At 43.4% G+C, this 25,022-nt stretch overlaps 1 protein-coding gene across 1 annotated transcript in view; it reads left to right on the top strand.

Annotated features, from left to right (window-relative positions):
• LOC118652131 (low-density lipoprotein receptor-related protein 1B-like) overlaps positions 1-25,022 on the top strand; it is a 43,007-nt gene that overhangs the window by 5,791 nt on the left and 12,194 nt on the right. The window contains exons 6-21 of the mRNA XM_036302075.1: positions 2,619-2,744; positions 3,483-3,686; positions 4,790-4,958; positions 5,525-5,693; positions 6,501-6,726; positions 7,518-7,643; positions 9,228-9,452; positions 14,684-14,995; positions 15,661-15,873; positions 17,415-17,609; positions 18,629-18,844; positions 20,991-21,229; positions 22,076-22,205; positions 22,412-22,596; positions 23,665-23,851; positions 24,445-24,663. Of these exons, the coding sequence (XP_036157968.1) occupies positions 2,619-2,744; positions 3,483-3,686; positions 4,790-4,958; positions 5,525-5,693; positions 6,501-6,726; positions 7,518-7,643; positions 9,228-9,452; positions 14,684-14,995; positions 15,661-15,873; positions 17,415-17,609; positions 18,629-18,844; positions 20,991-21,229; positions 22,076-22,205; positions 22,412-22,596; positions 23,665-23,851; positions 24,445-24,663 (3,141 nt within the window). The remainder of the gene's footprint in view (positions 1-2,618; positions 2,745-3,482; positions 3,687-4,789; positions 4,959-5,524; positions 5,694-6,500; positions 6,727-7,517; positions 7,644-9,227; positions 9,453-14,683; positions 14,996-15,660; positions 15,874-17,414; positions 17,610-18,628; positions 18,845-20,990; positions 21,230-22,075; positions 22,206-22,411; positions 22,597-23,664; positions 23,852-24,444; positions 24,664-25,022) is intronic.

Genomic DNA, 25,022 nt, shown 5'->3' with positions numbered 1-25,022 from the left:
TTTCCTGTTGTGTCTGGCTTATTTCACACAGCATGTCTTTAAAGTTCATCCATGATGTAGTATGTATCAGAATTTATTTTTAAGGCCAAATACTCCCTTGTTTGTTTTTATCTACTCATCTCTTCATTGACTCTTGGGTTGTTTCTACCTTTTGGCTGCTGTGGATAATGCTGCTATGAACATTGGTATACAAGTATCTGTTTGAGTCTCTGCTTTCAAATCTCCTTAGTGTATACCAGAAATAGAACTGCTGGATTATATGGTAAATTCTGGATTTAATTTCACTTTTGGAGGGACTATCAAATTGTTTTCCACAGTGACTGTACTGTTTGACATTCTCACCAGCAATGCACAAGGGTTTCAATTTCTCTATTCTTGCCAATGCTCGTCATCATCCCCTTTTTGTGGGAATTGTTGACTAATAGAAAAATGTTGAATTTAACATCTTTCTTTTATGGGACTTAAGGATTTTTGCCATAGAGTAGATAATACTTGTCACTCATGGCCATGCCTAAGGTCTATGGCATGGGCAGCAGGACAGAGTTTGAAGTGAGAGCCCATTTTGTGTTTATCCTTTCTTGTTTCTCCTAGCTGACCTTCTCTAAGTCACCTAGTCCTTCAAGTCTCATTTTACCCCTTTGTAAAATGGGATTATGATGCCAGAATTACTAAACTAAATGTCATGTATCTTCACAATTCACTAGTAATCTGAAAAAGTTATGGCTGTTACTTTGCAGCTCTTGTCCATAAAAATATAGGACAATATTTTAGGCTAAAATGTGATGAGGAGGGCCGAAGATTTCTTGTCTTGATGTTTTGTCCTAAAGGGTAGATCAGCCCTGCCACCCTGAACCAGGTCAATGACCCTTGTACAATAGCTCCCTCTCTCTTCATGGATTCCACCTGCAGTCCTACCCACTTAGGTAGAAAAGATGTAAGAAGAAAGGCCCTGGTTTATTAGACAGCATCAGAGTTATATTCAACAAATACTTTTATATTAAGAATTCATTAAGAATTACAATGAGCCTATTCTAAATAAGACAACTAAATTTATTAATCTTCCATTAGAAGTATGAAGTCTGTATCTGGTCATGACCTTGGAGGGGTCTGGGTTTTGCACACATGCCCAGACTACTGCAGCCTCCTTTTTGGGTTATGGCTCATTGTAGTGACTGGTTAGCCACTGAGCTTGACTTGTAGTCATATATTGATCATTCTTCCTCAGGCTAGGAAGGCATTATTCTACTTTAGGACCCTGTGGTTTTGGAGAAATAATTTTCCCTGGCAATGCACTCAAGGAACCATGCCGGGAGCCGGTCCATCCTTGCTGTTTCAAGGGACCTGGCATATATGGCATACTGTTCTTAATATGTTTGCGCACCTTCTTGGCACTATGTGTTTTAACCAAGGTCACCTCTCTGAGAAAGGTTGTTTCCCCAGGTAGGGATTTTCCCCTGAAGTTAGGGAGGGAATAAAACCCCTTAACTAAGTGCCAGGCGGGTAATTAATCACTTTAACTACGAACAATTATGCTTAAGCTACATAATCTTTACTCCCTGGAATGGAGATAAGAAACGCCCTAACCTTTGGAATAGAGATTGATAGGATTGGAATCAACTGGTATAAATACAGATGTAACAAGACAACAGGAAACAGAACCTAGACACAGAACCTACACAGAACCTAGAGACAGAAGAACTTCACTGGAGAGAACATGGCAAAAGATCCTGGACAGAAACTGGCCACAGAAACTAGAGACAGAACCTAGCGAGAGATCCTGGCTGAAGAACCTAGAGACAGAACCTGGCTACAGAACCTGGATAGAACATGGCAAGAGAACCTGACTAGAACCTGGTGACTGAACCTGGCTGGAGAACCTGGACAGAACCTGGCTGGAGAACCTGGACAGAACCTGGCTGGAGAACCTAGCAAGAGAACATGGACACAGAACCTGGCTGGAGATCCTAACCAGAACTTCGCTGGAGATCCTGACCAGAACTTGGCTAGAGATCCTGGCTAGGCTGCTGATCAACTGAACGCTGTTTCCGTGTCTTTCCTTCTTCGCCGACTCCATCCACACCTTTGGGGACCCCTGGACCTGCTGGGGCAGAACCCCAGCAGAACCATATTCCTTCTTGCTTAAAAAAAATATATATCTCCTAGTCCTATGACTCATACTCTAAAGGGGTCCTGCCATCTGGCTTTGAGGAAATAGTTGTACCTAATTTAAATTCTGCCAGTTATACCTGTGAGGCGTAAGCCTTTTCCATCATTTTGGATGAGATGTCCCATGGCACAGTAGGTCCCAACACTTGTCATTCTGAATTAAGTTCTGGCTGGCCTGACAAGTGACACATCCCCAGCCAAGAATGTTGTTAGGGTAACATAGATCAGTATTCTGTACCAACCAAACATCTAGCTCCCTATATTGATGTTTCTGCTGAATTATATTCATATACATGGGAATTCTATAGAGACAGGGACTGTCTATTCCAGCACCTGGCACAGTGACTTCCACATAATACATGTGCAATGAGCATCTGAAAAGTGGCCCAAAGGAACAAAAATACTCAAGTAGTTTCATAGGCATTCTCTAACTTTTAGCTCTCTGTCATTAGATATAGATGAGTGCTCTATGGCATACACTCCTTGTGACCAGCTGTGTCATAATACACCAGGCTCTTACTCCTGTGGGTGCACTCAAGGTTACCAGCTCTACAATGGCACCCGCTGTCAGGTTATAGGTGAGTTCCAATACCCAAAGCAAAGCCTAGCTCCTGCTCTATTCTCAGCAGTAATTATAAATAAAAGGGATTTAGTCAGTTCACTTTAAGGTCTAGTGTTAGAGGTGACTTCATTCTTTCTATAAAAAGCTGCTATTATAATATTCCTTGGCCAATTTGAGTGTCAGTTACTATTAGGTGTCTTTAAAATGACTTACTCTATCAGCTGTACAGCTAGGTGCTCCAGAAACCTAGTCAATGTAATCTTACTTTGGCCTGTGATTCTTTAACGATGGGACACTTAATTACTTCGGCTGATATGTACAAAGATTAGAGAGGACTTCAGTCTAGATAAGGAGAATGGCTGAATCTGATTTTTTATAGTTATTTATGTTTTTAGAGAGAGATCGATTTGTTGTTCCATTTATTTATGCATTAATTGGTTGCTTTGCCCTGACCTGGGATCGAACCCAGCAAGCTTGGCATGTCAGAATGATACTTTGACTGAGCTACCCCACCAGGGCTGAATCTAAAATCAAATAAGGCAGAAAAGTTCCAAAGATTAGTTTTAATGTGCCAGAGTTCAGAGGAGGAGTTGAGACATATGATGGTCAACTAGATCTCCTTTGGATAGACCTTAGTCCAGACTTCAGGGATAAGTAGATGTTGGCATGGGAAATAGGACAGCATCTTCAGTTAAAGAGAATGGTGTGAAAGAAAGGTGCAAAGTAATGTGTCATTACTTCTCTTCTATTGCAGATGGTGCTGTGAGAATTCTCATAGCAGCAGATCGAGAGCTTGGTGTCCTGGATCAAAGAACAGGCATCTATGAGACTCTGATACCTATAAAATCAAGACCTACTTCTGTTGCATATGATCTTGAGAGAAACATGTACTTTTGGGTAGATGAATTCTTAAATATGTTTGTCCTTGGAAAACCAAAGTCTGTCTCTCTCTATCCAGGTATATTTCTTGATGTTAAGAACCTGAACTTCTTAGTGCTACTTAAACATAGTATAAGAAGCATATGCATCCTATCCAGATACCTTCCTCTGTAATTCACTTACCATGAGTCATGATAGTACATAAAATCCCAATTTGGTATAAGACTCTGTAGTGTGTATGCTCTAAAGGAGCTTTGTATAATTAGTTTAAGTTCTGGGACATGGGCTCAGGCCAAGGTTAGTCATAGCTCCCTCTCTAGGTATGTGACCTTGAGTAAGTTGTTAACCCCTTACATTGAGCCACCCTCCATTAGATGAGGGTAATAGTACATGTTTCATTGTGTAAGCATGGGGAATAAACTAGAACAGGGGTTCTCAACCTTCTGGCCCTTTAAATACAGTTCCTCATGTTGTGACCCAACCATAAAATTATTTTCGTTGCTACTTCATAACTGTAATGTTGCTACAGTTATGAATTGTAATGTAAATATATGATATGCAGGATGGTCTTAGGCGACCCCTGTGAAAGGGTCGTTCGACCGCCAAAGGGGTGGCGACCCACAGGTTGAGAACCGCTGAACTAGCAGATGCATGTGAAAAAGAGGTAGAGTTCATGACAATTCACCTGAGACTTCTGATGTAAAAATGGCTCCAAATTGAAGTCACATTCTCTTGGATTCCTTGGTTATACTTTTGCTAAGGTCTTTCTCTTTCCCTGCTACCAAGTGTGTATTGGAAACACCCTTCAGTCACTTTCTGTATCCGATTTGCCTCATTGTACAGCTTGAAATTAGAAGCTGTAGAAAAATTATGTCCAAGACTCTTTTTTAAAGCTAAGATGGGTAGCCCTAGCTGGTTTGGCTCAGTGGATAGAGTGTTGGCCTGTGGACTCAAGGATCCCGGGTTTGATTCCGGTCAAGGGCACATGCCCCAGTTGGGGGCTCGGTCCTCAGTGGGGAGAATGCAGGAGGCAGCCAATCAATGAGTCTCTCTCATCATTGATGTTTCTAACTCTCCCTCCCTCTCCCTTCCTCTCTAAAATCAATAAAAAAATATTTTTTAAAAAAGGTAAGATGGGTATAGAAGAATATAGGAACGTAATACTGTCTTCTGTGTCCCCAGAACTCAAAACAGTGAACAGTGTCTCTTTGGACTGGTTCACGGGACAGTTATATTGGGCTAGCAGCTTTGCAAGGGTCATCTGTGCTGGTTTAAGTGATGGCAGAGGCTACGTCAGAATCCTGGAAAAGGATCTTGTGCCAGAGCAGCTAATCGTGTTTCCTGTAAAGAAGTAAGTAGTGTTTCTTTGGGAATATATCCAAAATCATTGCTTACCTTAGATATTTAAGCTGATAAGAGAACATTTCAACTTTTTTTTTTCATGATGACAGGAAGAGAATTTAATCTCTATTTAATTTTTTAAATATGTTTATTTTTAGAGAGAGAGGAAGGGAAATAGATAGAGAGATGGACACATCTATGAGAGAGAAACATCATGGATCAGCTGCCTCCCACACTCCCCTCTGCCTCCCTCACCAGGGTCATGTGCCCTGACCAGGAATTGAACTGGTGACCTCTTAGTTCGTGGGTTGACACTCAACTGTTGAGCCACATTGGCCAGGCCACTTCAACCTTTTCAATCTAGTTTTCATTTTCTCCAAAAAATGAATCAATTTTGAAGTCTAAATTGAATATATGCAGTCAAACTTTTCAAAGTCTAAGAGCAAAAATCTCTAGCATTCTTAGCAGTGCAATCATATGAGACATGTATGACAGAGCTGACGGAGCCTGGCTGTTAAGAATAATGTATGTGCAACTGAGGGGGTTCTCTAACACCTGTGCTTCTGCTTTTCTCAGGTACCTGTACTGGGTAAATCGAGGTCAGAAAGGCATGAGGACTATTGACACTGCAGGGATGGATGGCTCTGATAGGAAGGTGCTTGCGGTTGTAAACATGGAGGACCCTGTAGGACTGACACTTGACCATGTGACTGGCAGGCTTTACTGGATCAGTGCATATAAAGAGGTATCGTGGAGAGGTTAGGAGGGAGAGGTAAACCCTTTTAGTTGGGACTTGGGATGACTATGGGTAAGTACAAAATTTTCTTAAGTCTCGTATCAACTCAGTGAAGCATCTTCTGGCCATGAAAACTGAGAAAAACAAGTTACAATTGACCAATATCTGGACTGTATCAGCATAGGTTGGGTGATTTAGTGGGACTTTCTTCAACACTCTATAGTCAAACTTAGCACTGGAATCTCCTGGTAGTATAGGCCATGTTCTATGTCGTACCTAGGAAACAAAACCTTTAAAGATGGCAAACCACTTCTTAAAAGCATACAGTTACTTAGCTACTTCAGTGCCTTGTACTCATATTTCCAGTTCTTAATACTGCAGTTCATGCTATTTCACTTTTGGAAGCATCAAACTAAAAGACTTGGTGGCTAAAGCATAGGCTTGGGATTCATGTTTTTAAGCCTATTACTTCTGGCTGTGGTTTTGCCTACTTATGGTGTCTCATTAATCTCTCTGAAAAGAGATAGAATCCCTACTTCAGAAGGCAGTTGGAGAATATAGTGAAAGGATTTGGTACAATGTGTGGATGCGGACAGTAAGTTATGGTAGCTTCTTGTACAACATAAATTTGCACAAGAAGCAGTTCAATACACTGGCTTTGACATTCGCCTCCATGAATCTAAGATGAGTTCATCCCTATCATGTTGATATCATGTGAAGATGTTTCATTAGTGCCCAAGAAACTGAGGTGCACTAACATTGTCAGCACCTGTTGCTCATGCTTCCCTGCTCTTATGAGATGCTCTAATCCTTCAGTCCATAGAGATGGTGAACGTGGATGGCAGTGGCAGGCACACCTTTCCTCAGATCTTCTTGGAAGATGAAGAACCAGTAGGACTAGCTGTATTTGAGAACTCTTTCATCTGGACAAATAAAATACAGCTGTTTCATACTTCACCCCACACCCCAAAGGAGAGAGTGGTGCTGCTAAATGCTTCCATATCTGCTCTCACAGTCCTCCACAAATCCCAACAGCCTAAGAGTAAGTCCAAGGCTTGCTTCTGAAATGCTTAAGAACCAGAATGCATACTTAACAGCAAGCAGAAACTATCTAAATTACTATTGTAGCCTTGTGTTGGAACTTGCCATTTTGAGGCAGAGGAAATGTTCTGGGTATGATTCCGGACTTATACAGGACTTCTCAGTAAGATGAACTAAATAAAAACGTCTACTGGGAAACTCATTCCAAGCATGTACCTTGTACTTGTCCAGCACAGTGACAGATTTTTAATGTCTGAAACACACAAAACAGGGTAGTAAGCTATTCACAGAAGGCCTAGAATAGCTTATTCACTGACAATGTCAACTGATAACAGAAAATTCAACCAAATTTATAGAAGGAAGTCAAATATTCATTGACTTTGAGTTAAAAACTTTTGTTAATCTGAAATTCTATGTCATATTCTACTCAGATAATGCTTCTTAATTGGGTCCAAGAAACTAGCCAAAGTAGACATCCTAGACCACTATTTACTTCTAAACAAGTCTTCCTATAAGCAAGTTAGACAGTCATTTTGTCTTAACTCTAAGGGAGAAGATGCTGTTTGTTGAAGTTTGATTGGCCTGAGCTTAATATAGGTAGGAATTGTCACTATCTGAGAGATAGGAGACCATGGGAGTTCAGAGGTCAGCATACCTAACCTAGACGGTAACAAGTATTTTGGTATTCCTATCATTGTTAAAATGACTTAACCCCCCTTGAGTATTAATTTTTGAACTAGTATAGATTAATAAATCTGAGATTATATCTAATCTATTTCTATTTTAAAATAGGCAGATACCGGGCATGTGCTCCAGGTTCTTGCAGCCACTTGTGTCTCCTGTCCCCCGTCCATCCCAAGGGGTATAAGTGTGTTTGTCCAGAGGGAATGTCTCTTTTACCTTCTGGTTCTTGTAGTGGTAAGTATCCTGGGTGAAATGGGCTTGGCTCAAGGAGACATGTTCTATGATAGCCCTGGAAATAATATTGCTTCCATTTTTGTATCAATCACATTTATACTGACAACTTACTTTGATAATGTTTTGTTATCAAAAGACCTTGATTAGGTGGGGTTTTTTCTTTGTGCTAAGATATGCATAACATAACATTTACCATTTTAACCATTTTAAGTATATAGTTTAGTGGTACCAAGTATATTCTCATTTTTGTGCAACCATTACTGCCATTCATTTCCAGAATTTGTCATCTTCCCAAACTGAAATGCTATACCCATTAATTAATAACTCCCATTTATCTCTCCCTTAGCCCCTGGCAACCATCATTTTACTTTGTGTTTCTGAATTTTATTACACTAGGTACTTCATATGAGTGGAATCATATAGTGTTTTTCCTTTTGTGACTGGCTTATTTCACTTAGCATAATGTTTTCAAGGTTCGTCTACATTGTAACATGAATTTTCTTTCTTTTTAAGACTGAATAATATTCCATTTTGTTCATTCATTTATGCATTAATGGGTTTGATTAGTTTTCATACAGGAAAATAAATAGCTTATACCACTCAGTTTTACATGCAAAACAACAACTAAGTTGGTATAAGAAATAAATCCTCTATAGTCTTTTTTTAAAAAAAATATTTTATTGATTTTTTTACAGAGAGGAAGGGAGAGGGATAGAGAGGCAGAAACATCGATGAGAGATGAGAGAGAAACATCGATTGAGCTGCCTCTTGCACACCCCCCACTGGGGATGTGCCGGCAACCCAGGTACATGCCCTTGACCAGAATCAAACCTGGGACCCTTCAGTCTGCAGGCCGACGCTCTATCTACTGAGCCAAGCCGGTTAGGGCTCCTCTATAGTCTTATGACTACTATGTGCTCTGACTTAAATTTGTAAAATAGTGTCTACTTCAATGTAGTCCTTCATGCTGCTATTTCCACTTTAAATATTAAAGGCTACATAATCATTGAACATCTCTATCCAAAATACTTGACTTTTTTCTACAGGACATTGAGATTTTAAGAATAAATGACATAAATGTGTTCATGTCCTAATTACCTTTAAGTAACACAATGCATAGGTAGCCATGGGATGAAATCCTGGTGTAATAAGCTGTTGTGTCAAACTCAAGACTTCAGCTTAAGTTGTATTTTGAATATTCTATGTACAGTTCAATACCCAATTAACTTTCCTTCACCTGGGCAATAGAGTTTGCAATTCTCTGTGCTGAGACTTGGGTGCTATCAGCAAGGATTTGAGGACATCACCGGATCAAATGGAGCAGCACTCCTGCCCTAATCCTCACGCTTCTGAGTTCACCTTTCAGCAGAAATTCGGAGTCAGTGCCTTGGGAAAGCTGAGCAACACTTTCTTTTGCCCAAATGACTCCTTCTCTAAGGAAGATAGGGCAGTCATGTTGCATGAACTTTATTAAGGTCCCTTTCTAGGAATGCCTCAGCTTGAGAGAGGGGCATTGCTCAAGATGGGAGCGTGGGGCTTATCTGACATAGGGGTGAGCAGTAAATCTCTCCTTTTCCCTGGTAGACTTAAAACTAGTGTTTTCTTCTGGCAAACGGCTCTACTTGTTGAAAGTTGGTTTTATGGGAACTGCGATAGAGAGAACCCTAGTTCAAGAGCATCCTAGGAACATCTATCTACTGGATATTGACTGGAAAAGAAATCTCATCTACTGGACAAGTGCCCAGGGACATCTGTTCTGCTCAACTGGCTATTCAGGAAAAAAGCAAGAGATTTGGACAGAGCATGCAGGTCAGTTGGGAGGGCTGTTTGGGATTTGTCCTTTTTTTTTTTTGGCTCTAAAATTACTAAGAACAAAAACAAAAAGCCTCCTACCTGATTCTGATCTGAATCAACCTTAATGCCAAAGAGTAGGTTTTAACTAATTGGAATATTGTGTTTCTGATTTACTCTTCTTCTTATAAGAGGAGTGCAGACTGGTAAGAGGCTACCATGATTTGGGAAGTCCTAGGGTCAGTAATAAGGTTTAAAATTTTTTTTGCTGGCCTTAAGTCTGAGTAGGATAGAAATGAACCTTAAATACTTCAATTTTGCATTACAGATTTTCTTCCACTAATTTAGAAGTAATTTGCAATGCAGATTTCAGAGAGAACTAGCAAGATATTTTCTTAATATGGTAATATATACTTTCTCTCCCCGCCCACACTCCTAAATGCCACTCCCCGACTTTAGCTCCCTGTTCTTGGCCTAAATGTAAACATCTATTTTATAAAAGAAAACTGAGACTTGAACTCTTGGGTGAATCATTTGATCTCTGAATGTGTGTGCTTTTTGTATTTTTATTTTGTTTTTTCTTTTTCTTTTTTCTCTTTGTACTCTAAGTACCAAGGATATTCTTTAGTGAAAGAAGTGCCGTATAGAACTGCATGTTACTGTAGAGCAGTAGACTCTACCCAGAATCCTGTGGGCAGCACAGTGCTGGCACTTAGGAGTTCTAGTACCTGACTCAGAGAACTTTCAGGAGAAACTGAAATGGATAGTGGTCGGTGACACTGATGGCTATTTGGAAACTCCTGATCATGAATTACTTCTTACTTCATTTAAATGCTACCTTCCCTCAGCTGACTAGCCTTTGCTAACTGGTTTCTGTGTTGCAATTATTATATCAAGGAATTGTAAGAGGCTAACAATTTCATTTGAGCTTCCTCTAGTGTTGAATATTCAGTCCCTGTGGTAGGCAGATGTGCAATTATATAATATATATACTAGAGGCCTGGTGCATGAAATTCATGTGTAGGAGGGGTCTCTAGGCCTGGTTGGCAATCAGGGCCGATCAGGGCCAGGCCAATCAGGGCCTGCTGGCTTGGGGGAGGGTGCGGGGAGGGGCCACGGGAGGTGTGCTGGCCAGGGGGAGGGACTGTGGGAGGTTGGCCGGCTGGGGGAGATTGGCTGTGGGAGTGCACTGACCACGAAGGGGCAGCTCCTGTGTTGAGTGCACATCATAGCGACCAGTCATTCTGGTCGTTCTGGTCATTCTAGTCCAGGGGTGGGCAAACTTTTTGACTCGAGGGCCACAATGGGTTCTTAAACTCGACCGGAGGGCCGGACCAAAGGCATGGATGGAGTGTTTGTGTGAACTAATATAAATTCAAAGTAAACATCATTACATAAAAGGGTACGGTCTTTTATTTCAATAGTTTTATTCATTTCAAACGGGCCGAATCCGGCCCGCGGGCCATAGTTTGCCCACGGCTGTTCTAGTCACTTAGGCTTTTATATATATAGATGTCTTTGCCCCAAGTTTCTGGAACAGAGCTCCTTAGACCTTTTAATTCCTTGAGTGATAGGAGCATCTGACACAGAGCTCCCAAATCCTTTGGAATTTGCTGGGCAATTCTTGGTGGCTCCTGGATGAGGGTTGGTCATCACAAAGAACAAGCCAAGATTAGAAGCTTGGAACTTTCAGCCCCACTCCTCATTGTCAGGAGAGGGAGCAGGGCTAGAAATAGAGTTAATAATCAATCACACAAATGTAATGAAGACTCCATAAAAATCCCCAAAGTATGGGGTTCAAAGAGCTTCTGAACTGAGAACACCTTTATGTGCTGTGAGGGTGGCACACCCCAGTGCCCTGGGGACAGATGTTCCTGAGCTTGGCCTCTGGACGTTCCCATATATCCCTTCATGTAGCTGTTCATATGTATCCTTTATATAATAAACCAGCAAATGTGTTTTTCTGAGTTCTCTGAGCCACTGTATCAAATTATTGAATCCCAGAGGGGTTTGTGGGAACCCTGATTTACAGCCAGACAGTCAGAGTATAGGTGACAACCTGAGACTTGTGAGTGGCCTCTGAAATGGGGGAAGTCTTGTGGGACTGAGGCCTTCACCTGTGGGATCTGATGCTACTCCAGAGAGATGTGGTCAGAACTGAATTGAATTGTGGGACACCCAGCTGGTGTTACAGAATCGCATGGTGTGGGGGAATAATCCCACATGCGTGGTGCCAGAAGAATTGTGGGAGAGTAAGAGACACACATTGGGTGAACAGCTTGACTAAGCTAGGCAGGCCTCTTAAAGGTGGTAATCAGCTCAACCCCTGCTATCTAGGCCTGCTTACGGATCTCAGGGCCCCCTTACAACCCACAGAACATCAGCTTTCAGTGTCTCCTTACATCAAAGTGTACTGACATCCATGTCGTGTTAATTTTGTCCTCATATGGAACATTGAGGCTGGAAAACACTGGTGAAATTCCTAATAAAAAATGGGAAAGCTTCAAAATTCTGTTTTAGACATGGGCACATGTCTTTAAGACCTGTGTAGAATTGCTCAAAGAACATTCTGTGACTGACACTGGATTTTCAACCTTAAACCTGAGTGGAACCAAGGTTAAATCTAATTCCAGAGAGAGGACATGTTCTCTGCAGATGGCAGAGCCCAACAAAGAAGAGAAAAGCTGCACCAAGTGTGGCCTGTCTGTTCTTACTAATGTGTCAACCTTAAGTCAAGTCTTTCCTGGGCAAGAGTGACTTGAGGAATATGGGGAGAATTCAGAAGCACAATTCTAGGCAAACGCGAGGGACAATAACGGCACGCTCTCATGCTAACACCCGGGAAGCAGGAAGAACTTACAGCATATTATGTCCTGTGAGCACTGGCTTCTCTATTGCCCATGCCCTGCTACCGTGCCTTGTCTATTTGTCAGCTTCCTGGTAGTTAACATTTGAATTCTTAATAAACACCCAGGGTGTGCTGGGATATATTTAACAACTAGCTCTCTAGGGGGGAAAAGTGTGTGTATATAGACCTACATATGTTTATAATAAAGCTTACCATTAAAAAGAATATGCAATACAACTTACAAACAATGAGATATAGGACATTCTTTCTTTTAACTTTTATATAGCCAACTAATTTTCATAGATTGCTTTCTTATTCTGAATTCTTGGATCTTAGCCAATCTCTGGTTGCAGTTCAATCAAAATTTAACAAAATCCAACTATAATTAAAAGCTTGACTTCTGATGCATTATTGAGTGACTGTAGTCTGGATGTGAATGTTGTTGCTTGACACTTGTTTCCAAAAATGAGATGAAAGTGAAGCAACGGAGACTAGTTGGAGTTAGTTCATCAATGGACAAGTGACTTATTTGCAGAACTGGGTAACAGTTTTCAGATACTAGAAAAATATATTTCCTTATTTTTTGTGGTATGTAAAAATGTAATGGCACATATAAATTTAATCTTAAATATTAACATTCTTCTCTATCATTTTAAGTCTAGACCAGAAGTTGTCAACCTCTTTCTGTAAATGGCCAGATAGTAAATATTTCAGGCCTCTAGGGCACTCCACCATTGTGTCGCCTAAGCAGCCATAGACAGTGTGTGTGTGAATAGCCATGGCCACATTCCACTGAAACATTCAGACAATAAGGGCCACTGTTTGCTAGTGTCTGGTTTAGAAAACAAAACCCAAATCAAACTCCAGTGTGTAGGCTTTGCCAGTTTCTGTGGTATAAAAACTCCCACAATGCCAGATTTTACTACATATGTGACATCACTAAACCTGAGTTGGGAGGGGATGTGCAGTAACAGACCTTTCTGTAGTATTTCCACCATACAGATGCAATAGGTGCCAATAACTAAGAGCATAGGTAACCTGTAAGAAAATAATTAAGCGATGGCTTACATATTTTAGTTTTGTTTCTGCTGGAGGCTAAGTCCAGCATGTCATAATAAATTTGAGAAATCCTCAAAAGGTTGAATGGACTCTTTCAGCAGAGCTGAAAGTCTGCATGTTATTACCTGCTGCTAGAAAAGCTGAAGGCAATTCCCCTAACCTGACGATCCATTATTGTTTACCGGACCTTACCTTTGATATGTATATCTGCTTTGCTAAAGGGCAAAATGTGTGAATAAAAAGCCGTGGTCCAGACATTCAGAGAGCTTAGTCACTAGGGCTAAGCCTCCCCCAGCTCCCTCAAAATGCCTTTCAAATTTATATTTCTTGTCTAGTCTTATTCATTTATACACAGCCCTCCTCCATATTCCTGAATCCTAGCTGTGGAAAGACCCTGGCATGTTTCAAATATAATTAATTTACTTTTTAATAGTGGCTGTATTGAACAACATGCTTACAGAATTCAAGAATTTACCAACTGGCTGTTACGAGTTTGTGCAAGCTAGTCCCAGCACACTGTTCTAAAGATAATGGACATTAGTCTAAGTTTTTCATATGTCTTAACTTTAATCCTCCTAACAGCTTTATGAGAGAAGCACTGTTGCTATCATACATTTGTGGAAACTGAGGCACAAAAATTAACTGAGGCCTTATTTTGGAACAGTGTTTCAAACAAGACTGTCTAACTTGCTAGCCTAATAGTGAACTTAACTTTTATGCTATCTTGCATCCCACAGTGGTGACATCTAGCTTAGACCCTACTGTACAGCTAGCTACATTGGTTAGGGTAGGAGTTGGGGAGTGCTTTGTAGATTAGTGCTTAACTCTGTTAGTCACACCTAAAAAGCAACACTTCATAACTTTTATAAACTTGGCCCTTATCTGATCTGTGCCTTCGAGTTGTAGATTTCCTTGCTCTCCATCCTTTGTACTGATGACCTTCTATACTATTGTCGTGGTGTCACATTAGCTCAATTTCTGCTTTTCTATAGCAATTTCAGTCCTAGTCACTTGTCATGTGATTTATTGCTTTTCATAATTAACCTTTGAAGAAGACGGAATGTGAAGTTGCAGCTCTGCATTCAAATGCAAGCCTTGCCACTTAGATATCTAACTTATAAAATGCAATGAGCATCTTACCATGCCAGGTGGTTGTAGGATTAAATGAGCTCAGATGACAGACATGATGTTGGAACCAGAGTAGGCGTGATGGGAAGTAATCACACAAACACGGTGTGAGGCTTGTTAGAGAATGGTCTTTGCACCATTCTATCCTTGACCCAAAACTTAAGAAACGACATTTGAGTGCCCTTTTTAATTGGACTTATTTTCCTCCTTACAGTCTGCTCAGCAAATGTGGACATATCAACTGGGAACTTGTTCTGGCTGCCCTGTGATAGAAGTATTATTCAGAAGACTAGAATTACTGGCCCTCACACACAGACTCTCTACAGAACGAGCAGCATTATACTTCATCTTCTTCTCGATTGGCCAAGGAGGGTCCTCTACTGGGTAGAAAGTGGAAAACACTTGCAAAGTATGACCCTTGATGGCAAAAGCAGACAGGAAGTCTGGAGAGGCACCTGGATGGCGGACACTCAAATGACCTTAGACCTCGGCTCATCCAGCATCCTCTGGACCACCAAAGAACAAGGTAAGCACCACACAACCAGTGCAGCTGGAAGAAGCTGGAGGGGATGAGTGAGATCTTGCTTTTAGTAGGATTGTTCCAGTTATTCTTAGAACTAGCTAAACTATAAGCTCAAATTCTGATTTTCATAGTCAAAGGTTGGATACGAGTCACTTACATCAAACTCAGTTCTCACCTATAAGTCTAGACTTAGGATTTAAAAAGGAAAACTTCATAAATAGCATACTTAATAGCTTTTTGCAGTTTTCAAAATTTGTTTCTATTTCTATAAGAAGAAGTAATGGAACCAAACTTCCATTGCAAATGAAAGACAGGTGCTTCAGTTATAACTTGGTAACAGGTACAAGTTACACCGTGTAGCCAAATTTAATAGTCTTCCCACTGAAAAGCCATCTGCGAGGCCTGGCAGCTGCGTGCTGATGACCCGTCGTTTAGTGCACACATGGAAGATGATAAAGTCCCATCTGATGTGCCCACATGGCAGACCTACGCTGCAATCTTCCCTGGAACTTTAAATACTTTTTGGACCATCTTTAACTATGAACCAACAAAGCTTAATAGAAAGAATCTGTGCTTATTTTCAATTTGGGTTCACTGAACCTCAATCAAATCATGCCCCACAGGTTATTTGTGCTATATCAGCTTGTAAGAACTCGACTCTTTCCTAGGGTTGCAAAGTCTAAGTCTCCTAAAAAATAGAACATATACTTTGAACAAGACCTGGAGCGACAGCATTATTGCTGCCCATGAGCCCTACCTGGTGACGATGGATGGAGCAGCGCTTGTGCTCTGGAACAGGAAGACGCTGGAGCCCTTCTCCATGTCCAAAGAGCCACACGTAAAGAAAATAATCATCCTGGCAGAGAACCAGGAGGTTCCAGGTGAGTCTTCCTCTGTGAGGTTATTCTATGAGATCCACTTTACCTGGCTCTTCTCAGAGTGTGTGCTTTTTAAAAATATATGTTTATTGATTTCTGAGAGGAAGGGAGAGGGAGAAAGAGAGAGAAATATCAATGATGAGAGGGAATCATTGATAGGCTGCCTCCTGCACACCCCCTACTGGGGATCGAGCTCACAACCTGGGCATTTGCCCTGCCTGGGAATGGAACTGTAACCTCCTGGTTCATAGGTCAGTGGTCAACCACAGAGCCATCTGGCTGGGCCAGAGTGTTTTTATAGGATAAAATCCTGGGCATCTTTAGGTTTGTATGGCTTTTGTCCCAACCCCCAATTCAGCAGGCCTTCTCCTTAACTTGTCTGTGTCCCAGGAGAGTAAGGATCTATGGTTCTCAAAGTTGCTAAATGACACAAGTCCTGGGACGATACTTGGAGAAGTCTGCACACCACAGCCCCTTCTGAGAATCATCTTGCACATTAGCATATTAGAGCTCTTAGTCTGGCAGTAAGGACAACCATTGAATTTTCTCTAAAGCAGTTTCCCAAACTGATTTTACTAAGGAGCCCCCTCTCTCTATAGTGGTAACATCTTGTGGAGAACCCATGTGAAGCTGCCCTGGGGCTGTGATTACCAACAAAAGCAGCACTCACTTTCTGTGGAAGCTGCACCTAGTCATTCAGGGTGACCTGCCTAAGGCCGGGTCATCTTTGTTTCCTCATGTGAGCCCTGGACACAGAATCCAAAAGACTGATCTTGGATCTTGAATCTTGAAGCAGAAGAAGAAATCCTATCAGAGGAGTCTAGGGGCTCTGTTGACAGAGCAGCTAGAAGTCCGAAGGAAGAGTAGAAATGAAAAGGGACAGAAGCATTTCTCTTTCATGTACTCAATCCACAAGCTCTCATCTTCCTTTTGTCTAAACTATTTTACTTTTTGATTCGTTGGTTGGTTTAACCTGATCTTAATAAGAAGCATTGGGCACATGAACATATTTCTGAGGTGGTAAAGCGTGTCAATGAACAGTTAACTTTTTGGTAACAAATCCAATTTTGATGAGTCTACTGTGAAATCTGTTGGGTTTCTGTGATAGGTGCTGAAGAGTATGAGTTGGTAATTTTGCATAGTATAACTTACACATCTCAACAAATGAGTGTCCATGTTACACTGGCTCCTGTCCTAGACCACAGATGGTATAGCAGGGAACCAAAAAGAACAAGTCCCCATCATAGAACTTACTTTATATTTTGTTCCCAGAATATAGCACTAGGTGGTGAAAAACAATTAAGGTTAAAGTTAATAGACCTGAAAGTGGAAAACAATTGGTCCAAATTCAAAGCCAGTAGATGATGGGCGAATGTCCCACACTTAATCTAAAGATCTAGGCTCGGTTTCACTTTTCTTCCTATGAGGCAGAAAGGCATAGCTACCCAGCCATGACCTGGTTTTCTGAAGGAGGGGACAGCAAAAGCCCATCTCCATTGCTAAAGTCTAATAGACTGACTTGCTGAAGCAACTGCTTATTCTAGATCCCGGGGTTGAAGGAGCAGCCACAATCACCCCCTCTACTCTTCCTCCACCACGCCCTCTACTTTGCACCCGATCCTCTGTTCCCTGTCGGAACGGGAAGGAATGCATTTCTCGGGAGTACCTCTGCGATGGTGAGCGTGACTGTCAGGATGGCTCAGATGAAGAGAACTGCTCCCATTTGTGCAACAGACCAGGTCTGTCATCATCTCCTCTTATCAGTCTTTTGTTGCAGGTACACTGAGCAAAAGTATGGTATGAATTGCCAGGCTGTTTATTATAATCACTAGGGGCCCAGTGCACGAATTCATGCATCTTGAAAGGAACTGTGGGCTGTAAGGCTGCCGAGGGCACAGGGTCAGGTCTCTGCCCATTCTCCATGCCCCCGCCTGACCCCTCCCGCCGCAGCCCCTAGTCCCCTCTCTGTTGGCAGCCCCTCTCCCACTGATGCCGGCCCTGCTTGCACCCACTGATGGTGCGGAGCAATTGGGGCGGTGCCAGCAGCCGATCGCACCTCAGGAGCAGGGGGAGGTGGAGAAGCCCTGAGGGGCGATTGGGGCAGGCAGCCACAGCTCGCACCTGCTGGGCAGGACCACAACATACAAGAGCAAAGAATTTTTAATAACCACCAGAGGCTTGCCCTGATGACAGCGACTGACACCCCGCCTTGGTCTGGCACTCCTACTCACCTGCTCCATCATCCTGCCGCAGCCAACGCCTGCCATGTTCCGCGTGCACCCCCTGGTGGTCAGCGCACATCATAGTGACCAGTTGTTCGGTTGTTCCAATGTTTGGTCTATTTGCATATTAGAGTATTATATATAGATACTTGCTAGATAAATTATCATAGATAAAAGTCATAGATTGAATACTGATTCTGTGAGCTTCCACTGTTTCTTTGCTTCCTCAAATTTGCTTGAGGGTTCCAATATTTGTCTTAATATAGGCTGAACTATAGAGTGCCCTAAATGGACCACTTGGTAGTGTTATAACAAGTCATTAAAATAATGCAACAAATACGAGACCATATTTAAGCAGCCCAGGCTGGCTTGCTAACTTAATTGACCAGAGCACTTTATTATGGATCACCTGAGGTATAGAGTTCAAGTAAGATGTGGGCTATTTATCCTTCTAACTCCAGAATGAGGGTGAGTTTGTCTAATTTTGAACCTTCAGTTTGACTGAGTGGTGCTAGCTCTTGACCCTTTCCATTAAGGGATCTTCCAGTGTCTGGATGGAAGCAAGTGCCTTGAGGAGAAGTACCACTGCGACGGGGCTCAGCAGTGCTCAGATGGGTCTGACGAGCTGGACTGCTGGAAGCCCACTGAAGACTGCTCTGTACGTTGTGACAACAAGACCCGCTGTGTCCCTAAGAGCTGGCTGTGTGATGGCAATGCAGACTGTTCTGACAAAGAAGATGAACAAGGCTGTAGTAAGTTCCAGGAAACTTCCCTGGAGTATTTTAAGCTACATTTCAGTTGATTTTCCTTATTCCTGGTAGTTAGATTCTATAAAGTTGCTGTGGACACTGAGTTAGTGGATATGGAATCATTGCTCTCAGAAAAAAATAGAGAGTGTGGTTTCTACAAGTCTCTGGTCGCATGTTGGTCAACCAATCAATATACAACCTTGTTTTACGTGTTTCTGTTTAAAGGCAACTTTATATACATTGTTGGCTCATTAATATTGAAATCACAGCCATCAGCACTGTATCTCATGCCTGGGCAAAGCTCATCTAACACATCATTTCTCCATAAGGCACACCAAGACTGACTTCTTGCACTTATGAACACTAGCCTGAACTTCAGCACTTTGCTGGAGGCAATTATCACCAAAATCAGAGCAAAATCATCAAAAAGTCTAAAAATGTGAAAATCATGGCCCTAAAGAGACTGAAAATAGCACACTTATGCGCAGTATGGAAAATGAAACCAGAAGATAGAGCGTTGCCTTCTTCCACCTCAGCTGGAATGCATGTGTCGGACAAGTCAAATTTTTTTTTTTCTGCTTTGCTGTATCTCAGCAAATGACCATGAAAGTGTGGTAATGTTGCTTTTGGGGGTTCACAAGTAAATTTAAGCAAAGGGGTAAATGTGCAAACACCGAATCCACAAGTAATAAAGATCAGTTGTAGTTACGACACAGTTACCAGGCTAAGATGAAAGTTTCTGAGTGAGAGGATCCTTGAAGGTCATTCTATAACTTCCTTTTGCCATGATAAGATTTCCATGAATAGAAATCCAGTCTACTACCAAAATAAAGTATTATTTCTTGTTGCAATAAAATCACCCTCCCTGAAGATTTTAACTTTGGTCCTACATCTTCCTCTGGGATGGGCCATCTCATTTGTTCCCCTCATGTGTATGAGATACACGATCTTTATATTTGTTCTTCTTAATGGCATGTTTCAAAGGCCTTGACCGCATGTTGGATTAGGGTAGGAGACAGAATGTAGAGAGTGGGTAATGGAAGATGATATACTTGGATGTGGAGGCAGCTGCGTACCTAGAGGATTTGACTGCACTTGGGCTTATCCTATATAATAAAAGGGGAATATGCTAATTGACCCTCACACCATAGCAAAAGATGGCGGCACCCACAGCCATTAAGAAGGGGATATGCTAATTGACTGTCCCACCCTCAAATATGGCAGTGCCCACAGCCACGAGATGGTGGTGCCCAGTCCCCTCAGCCCCGCTGGGGTGCCTGTCTCTAAAGTCCCCCAGTCTCCTCAACCCCCCAGCCACCCAGGGCCGGCCTGAGGTGCAGGCAAGCCTCAGATGGCCAGTCACTATGAGGTGCACTGACCACCTCTTGATTTCTTTCCCCAGCCGGCAGGCTCCGATTGCCCAATGGCAAACAGGAAACTGGGGCTCGGGGGGCAGGGCCAGGGAGTGGGCAGAATGGCTGACCTCTTGGTCCCTCCCCGCAGCCAGCAGACTCCCATTGCCTGATGGCGAACGGGGAACTGGGGGTGGGTGGCAGCGGGGCGTGGGGCCGGCTGCGGGCAGCCGGGGAAGATGGCCCTGATCACAGGCCAGGCCTAGGGACCGTACCCGCACACAAATTCGTGCGCCAGGCCCTTAGTAAGAATATAAGGAGGAAAGAGACACAGAAAGGAAGTAGGGAGGCATCCAAGGTATAATTTACTTTTTAATACATACTTACAGTTTTGCTGAGGAACTGATCCTTTTTCTTGAACCAAGTCAAGCAACTTCTGTCTATAGAATTTGAATCTAAGAACATAAATTATAGGGTGTGTTGGATATTGGGAGGGAATTTCTTCTTTCATGGATGACATTAAGGTCCCGGAGGAGGATTCCACTTTCCTTCCTATCCCAGGGTCCTTCCATTTCTGGCCCTCTGCCATTGTTCCCCAGGACAGAAGGATTTTCTGGGCCAGTTTAGTAGGCCTTGTCTGGCCTAACACTACTCAAACCACCTGTCTGCCCTAACACCTGCTGGGGCTTCGTTCCCAAGATGACAGGAGAAGACCAGGAAGTCTTTAAACCATTTTATTTTCCATCAAATCACTTCTACATCTTGTTGAGTTCTTACCTAAAGCTTTTATTTTTCAGTTCATGAAAAATGCAGCATATCTGAATTTAGATGCAAGAATGGCCAATGCATATCTTACTCTCTGCACTGTGATGGGAACCGAGACTGCCTGGACCGCTCGGATGAAGAGGGCTGTCCTGTTGCCTGGCCCCAGCAGTGCCCCTCGGGGGAGGTGAAGTGCCCAAGGAGTGGAGAATGTGTGCTGACAGAGTGGATATGTGACCACGACTTAGACTGCAAAGATGGAAGCGATGAGAAGGTAGTCACTCTTCTTCCAGAAAGATAAAATAGATTTCTCATCACAACAGGAACACAGGCTTCCCTGTAGGAAACTTGGGAAAACACAAAAAGAGAGAGATCCACCATGATAACTAGCCAGAAAGCCACTTGTAACTACACCAAAATGTCCAAAGTGTTAACATCCTCCTGTTGAAAGTCAAATTTCCAAGAGGCTTTTTATTATACCTTTGCAAGTGTTAGGTCTTGGTGTCCCACTCAGAGGTAAGCTCTGAAGGTCTGCTCAGTGGTCATGATGGAGCAACTAAAGCTCCTACTCTGTGCTCGAGGCAGCCTGGGCTTGACTCCTACAGTTTGCACTTGACTTTAAGGAAGTACTTACTCCCTCATGTTGTATTTCCTCATCAGTAAAATGGGTATAAGATATGCCTTGTAGTGTCCGAAGGGTTGAGCGTGGATCTGGGGTATAGCAGGGTCACGGATGTCCCTCCCTTCCTTCCTCTTGCACATCCTGCCCCAGACCTGAGTATCCAAATCAATTAGGTGCAAAACAAGGATCAGCAAGCTGGCCTGTGCGTTAGTCGCGGTGGGAGGATTCCCAGAGGAGAGCTTCCGTGGACTCTTTTGCTTATGCCTCTTGAATGAAGACTTTTTAATTTGCCAAAACAGACTTTTCTTCCCGCTTCCCACTTCTATCTGTGAGCTCCTCGCCTAAACTCCAGCTGGCGTTTCACCGAGTGTGTAGGCTCTGCCCAGCCTTGTTGCAGAAGGGCCTTGAGAATTGTCCCCTAAATGCAGGCGTCTTCCTCCGAGAACCCCTTCCCAGGTGCTGATTGCCAGTGACACTGCGTCCCCCTCTGTCTCACAGAACTGTCACCCCGAGGAGCTGCGGTGCGGCTCCAGGCAGTGGTCCTGTGCCAGTGCAGACCAGTGCGTGCCGGACTCCTGGCGCTGCGACGGGCAGCGTGACTGCAGGGATGGCAGTGACGAGGCTGCGTGTAAGTGCGGGGCTCTCACCGAAGGGCGAGGCGGATGGCAGCTGCTCGTGCTGCTGTGAGAAAGCAGCTAGCTAGCCCCTGCTGCAGGACCTGGAACTTTCCTTCCCCAGAATGGAGGCCTCCTGCGCACAGGGAAGCGTGGCCAGGGGAGGGGTGGGTGTTTGTGGGTTTGACCATCACGGCCGGCCGGGCATCATCCTCTGCAGGCGCCCCCGAGAAGTGCGGGAGTTCTGAGTTCCAGTGCCGCTCCTCTGCCTGCCTCCACCTCAGCCTGCTGTGTGACAGGAAGGAGGACTGTGCCGACGGCTCAGACGAAGGTGGACAGTGCTCGGCGTCAGCATGCGGCCAAGCACAGTGCTCCCACACCTGCTACCCGTCCCCCCGAGGCCCTGTGAGTGCACCAGTTATGTTCCCAGCAGCTCCAAACGTGGTCTAGGCCCTAGAACAGGGGTGGGCAAACTTTTTGACTTGAGGGCCACAATGGGTTCTTAAACTGGACCGGAGGGCCGGAACAAAAGCATGGATGGAGTGTTTGTGTGAACTAATATAAATTCAAAGTAAACATCATTACATAAAAGGGTACGGTCTTTTTTTTTTTTTTAGTTTTATTCATTTCAAACGGGCCGGATCCGGCCCGCGGGCCGTAGTTTGCCCAGGGCTGCCCTAGACTCTAGGGAAGGCCGTCCCTGACCGCTCCCTAAGCTCTCAGTCTGTGGCAGAGCGGTGCTGACCCACCCACCAGTGTCCCTGTGCCTGAGCTATTCTGGGCTCCTGGTGAGTCCTGTCTCCTTCCTTTCCTGTCTGGTGATTTCTGCAACCCTACCAACCAGCCACCCCAAACTCTACCACCACGGTCCTTCCCACCCCAGCTGTGAGCTCGGGGCCACACTTGGGGCTAAGCAAGACGTTTCTGTGGTTGTCCCAAGAGCCAAGTAACCATCCCTTCGTGCTGCAGCTGGGGAAGAGGAGTACCTACCCATACAGAAGTCCTTTCCGTGTGAGTCAGATGGAATGCGACCTGCCCTCAAATTAAGAAGTGCCTATGCTCTCATCTAGCATTATTAGTTGGCCGAACATAGTGGCCTTGATTCTGATGGGCAAGTAGAAGAACGCTGAGTTCTCGTGCCTGGTCGTGGTAGCACCTCTGTTGGGAGACGGCCAGTTCAGTCAGGTTGGCATGCCTCTTCACTCTCTGATTGTGCTGGGCTCTAGCTGGCCTGTGCTGAACTTGGACACCTTGTTAGCTCAGGACCCATGGTGGTGGCAAGGGTGTGAGGTGTGTGGCAGGGCTGATAGGTAGAAGAGAGTGATTGTATTCAAAATAAAGTTGGTCCTAAGAGCCATTTGAGTTGCTGACATTGAATGTATTGCCACGTGCTTTTTATAGCAAGATCGAAGCCTTTTTATCAATGTTGTACTGTGTTCGGAAAGTCGTAATGCTTTCGTCAACCTCTTTCAGATATGTGCTTGTGAGCAAGGCTTCGAGCTGAAGAGCAGCGGCGGAAGCTGTGAGGATGTGGATGAGTGCCGGAGGTCGGGTGGTCGGCCTTGCAGTCAGACCTGTATCAATACCGAGGGCTCCTACCGCTGTACCTGTCATCCTGGCTACTTGCTGGAGCCAGATGGCCACACCTGTAAAGCAACAGGTTAACTGGAGCTGGGAATATCTCTAGGCTGGGTCACAAGCTTCAAGGTCCTAAATCTTCCAGGAATAACAATAATCTTCTCAGGTCTTAAATGCTCCTGGCAGCTTTGTCTGTCTTTAGAGCAAGATTAGCAGAATCTCAAAACACTCTTTTTAAACCTCTTATTTCAGACTGAATTTGAGTTTGAAAGAATCTACCAATAAGGCATTATTATAACAAAACCATAACTGGGGCCTTGTACCCATGGGTCAGCCTTACTTGAAGCTGGAATAAGTATCTGCCTTACCTGAAGCTGGAATAAGTATCTGAAGTCCTAACAAACACTTCTTTCTTGCCCACCTACCTCCAAATATTTAGTTAGAAATGTGGTTTTCAACTTAAGCCAACCACGCCTTTATTCTAAGTATCTTCAAATGTGGGTATCAGCTTAGCCATTACATCAAGGGAAGAGCTACTTAGATACCAGATGGCTGGTATCACAGCCCTGGCGATGAGAAGGCAAAGACTACTTTGTCCTCTGATTCTGTAGCCAGTGCTGGGGTTTACTGTTTCAACTCCTTAAAACCACACTGAAAGCAGTTCTTTTTCAATAGGTACTGAACCGATCCTGCTGGTGGCCATTCAGTTTAACCTGCTTCTCTATGGACTAAGGAGCTTGAAAGAAGATATTCTGGCAGCTACAGACAAGAACCTGGTTATTTTCTCTATTGACTATGACTTACTGGATCAGAAAGTCTTCTGGACAGAGCTCGGTGCAGAAAGTATTAAGTGGATAAGCATGGACGCAAAGAAGAAAGGGACTGTAGTAAAAGGTATGCCCCCTGCCCTTACTAAATACACATGGCATGGAAAATCAAATGAGTGGCCATTAATGTTATAAACATTGGCTTAGTTGTATCTCCTCAATTAAAAGTGGTCAAGGCTTGCTAGTTGGTTGAAATGGAAAGATGCATTGTCATCTCAGTAGACTGGTGAGTAAGCCACACTATCAGCCAATGACCAATCTGAGCAATGGTCATCTTCTTCTACAAATAGCACTTTGGAGCATTTTTAAGAAGACTGTTTTGATGGAAATGCATATGCCAGTTGAAAAATTAATTAACATGGCATGCTAGCCTGATGCCTATGAACTAAAAGCTAGTTAAGAGCTATAATTTAACCTAAGTACACA

This window comes from Myotis myotis, unplaced genomic scaffold (genome assembly GCF_014108235.1).
Source record: "Myotis myotis isolate mMyoMyo1 unplaced genomic scaffold, mMyoMyo1.p scaffold_m19_p_3, whole genome shotgun sequence".
Taxonomy (NCBI): domain Eukaryota; kingdom Metazoa; phylum Chordata; class Mammalia; order Chiroptera; family Vespertilionidae; genus Myotis; species Myotis myotis.
This window is presented reverse-complemented; position numbering and strand designations above follow the sequence as displayed.